General features: G+C 35.7%; 1 protein-coding gene across 1 annotated transcript; it reads right to left on the reverse strand.

The window, feature by feature from the left end:
- Positions 1-390: 390 nt before the first annotated feature.
- LOC139849074 (uncharacterized) lies at positions 391-816 on the reverse strand. Its single transcript, XM_071838746.1, has one exon. It carries the CDS (start codon positions 814-816, stop codon positions 391-393), a length of 426 nt encoding a protein of 141 aa, XP_071694847.1.
- Positions 817-3,007: the final 2,191 nt, after the last annotated feature.

Raw genomic sequence — 3,007 nt, forward strand, 5'->3', positions numbered from 1 at the left:
AGGGATGATTACAAAGGAATAGATAACCATAAGTTTCAATTAGAAACTAAGTAGCCATTGCTTGAAAAACGAAGTCTTCTAAAAAATATTGCCATGAATGGATTTAATTACTTTCACCCATATGTCATTCGGTTTTGTTAAATATCACCATCTGTACTTACAAAGAAGAGCTAAATTAAAAGCTTTAAGGCTCCCAACATTAAGCCAACCTTTTTTAAACGGGGCAAGGATTTAATCCCACTTAACCCATGACAATTTTTTAACTGAAGTGTTACCACCCCAAAAATATCTGGCCCGAATCGATTCAAGATGTTTGGTGACAGTCTCGGGGCATTTAAAAAGGGACAAAAAATAGATCCCGAGACTTCCCATAATAGATTTAACCAATGTCTATCTACCTCCCGACGAAATGAGACTTTCCTTCCACGTCGAAAGCTTAGAACGTAACTTGTCACATAATGTATCCCAATTAGAAATTCTATTCATGCTGGACCCAATCGGAATACCAAGATAAGTAGTAGGAAAAGTTCCTACCCTAGCCCCCGCAATATTAGCAAGAGAAACAACATCATTATCCGCCACACCAATACCAAAAACATGAGACTTAGTAACGTTTAGTTTTAATCCGGACACACGATAAAAAACTTCCAGAATTAAAAGAATTCGATTCAATTCGAGATCACTCCAATAAGATAATATAATAACATCATCTGCATAAATAAGATGAGATAAGTGACTATTATCCATACCAACTTTAATCCCGCGAATAAAACCAATTTCCATAGCGCGGTGGAAAGCGAGATGAAGTCCTTCCATAACAATAATGAATAAGAAAGGACTTAACGGGTCCCCCTATCTCAAACCTCTTTTTAACGTAAATTCTCGAGTCGGGCTTCCATTAATTAAAACCGAAGTCTTGGCTGAAAAAAGACATCCTACAATCCAAGAACACCATGTATCACCAAAACCGAGGGAAGAAAGCATAAATAAAAGATACTCCCAATTTACCGAATCGTAGGCTTTTTCGAAATCAACTTTGAATAGGAGCATCTGTTTTTATACCACGCTAAAATTTCACTAAGCATAAGCGGTCCATCAAGAATCTGACGCCCAGCAATGAAAGCCGATTGAACCGGGCTAATGATTTTATCAATAACAAGTTGTAATCGATTAGTTAATATCTTCGTGATCACTTTATAAAAACACCCGACTAACGAAATAGGACGAAAATCGTTAAAGAGAACCGGGTTAGTCACTTTAGGGATAAGGGAAAAAAATGTCGAATTCGCTCCACGAGGCATGTTACACGACAGGAAAAAACTTTTAATGTCCCTGCAAAAGTCAGATTTAAATAAATCCCAAAAATGTTTCAAGAAACGAAACGAAATACCGTCTGGGACGGGCGCTTTGGAAGTTCCACAATTCCAAACCGCACTTTTAATCCCATCATCTTCAACACATTTTTCAAGCTCAAAAGCGTCGGATACAGAGAGCCTAACATGCGGCCCAATATTACCGAATATAACATCAGAAGGTTTATCACTAAATTTTGCTTCAAAATGATCAACAAATTTAGTTTTAATAACATTCGGTTCATCGTGCCAAACTCCATCAACAAGCACATCCTGAATATGTTGACATCGTCTTTTATATTTAAGAGAACTATGAAAAAACTTGGAGTTTTCGTCTCCCTCAACGTCCCATTTAACACTAGCCTTTTGAAGAGTATCAAGATCAATCAATTTGGAAATGTCATCTTTTTCAGAAGCTAATGCATTTCTCAAATTAATATCATCATTACTAGCGTGCCCCGAATCAATAATAATATCAAGCTCAATGATCTTATCTTTAATATCTTTTAACCGTTTGACTTCTGTGATTCTTGAAGAGTGTATCCAATTTTTCAGGTGGCTTTTAAGTAATCGAAATTTACCAACAATATCTATACTAGTGTTAACACTAATATTGTCCCACGCCTTACCAATTGTATCATCGAAATCAGGACGAGAAAACCAAGAGTCGAAAATCTTGAAGTATGTAGGACCGAAATCAACTTTATCTTGAAACAATAAAATGAGAGAATTTAAGGGCCCTGAACGATTTGAAAAAAGGGCCCTTAGGCCCTAACGAACATTATAAACTATTTAAAAAAAATTCCTTCGACTTTGCTTTTAATTTCTTTTATTTCTAAGGCATTGTTTGTTGTTTTTGGGCTTATTTTGCGTTGTCTTCGCTGCTTCATTTGAGTTTTCTTAGTTCTCCTACTTCTCAAATCTCGATTATGTCTGTATATATAAAAATATTGGGCCCCGAAAAATTATGGGCTCTGAGCGGTCGATCACTTTTGCTCCCCCTCCGGGCCTCCCCTGATGTTGAGTATGCAAACTTTAAAAAAAAAAAGGAAAAAAATCGAATTCCATATGAGCTAAGTATTACTTATGAAGGAAGATTTCGGTTTATGAAAACTTGTTTACTTGAAGGCAAAGTCAAACTTAGGCAACAAGATTAAGATGCGAGAAGGAAAGTTCTAGAATCCACTGGAAGAATCTCGCAGTCGCGAGGTGTAGGATCCCGGTCGCGAAGTATTGCTTGGCTAGTAAGTAGTTTTCTTATTTTAGTTTGTCTATATAATGTAACCCTGACTCATTGTAATTGTATGCACGAAAATTATAAGAAAACATCTGTGGTTTGCGTCCGTGGAGTAACCTTTTTCGCGTTTTGAAGTTGAGATATAACCACATTAAATCCCGTCTTGTTTTTATGCTTTTATTTATCGTTCTTGTTTTACCTATTTCGTTTGTCGTTCGTGGATATGGTGATTGGTTAAATCACCTGTCTTGTTGGATCCAATAATCTCTAACGATATATATGTTATTTTCAAAAGTTAAGAGAATGATATATGATATTGGTTAGGTATATAGAGTCGGAGCCAGAAAATATTTTCACTGATAGCACAATGTATTAGTATAAATTTTAACTTAAATAAAATTTACTAAAATTACAATGT

This window comes from Rutidosis leptorrhynchoides, chromosome 5 (assembly GCF_046630445.1).
Source record: "Rutidosis leptorrhynchoides isolate AG116_Rl617_1_P2 chromosome 5, CSIRO_AGI_Rlap_v1, whole genome shotgun sequence".
In the NCBI taxonomy this organism is placed as follows: domain Eukaryota; kingdom Viridiplantae; phylum Streptophyta; class Magnoliopsida; order Asterales; family Asteraceae; genus Rutidosis; species Rutidosis leptorrhynchoides.

Bases quoted from the DNA above. Each gene is read 5' to 3' on its own strand.
- LOC139849074 (XM_071838746.1), bottom strand. From the start codon at position 816: ATGGAAGGACTTCATCTCGCTTTCCACCGCGCTATGGAAATTGGTTTT.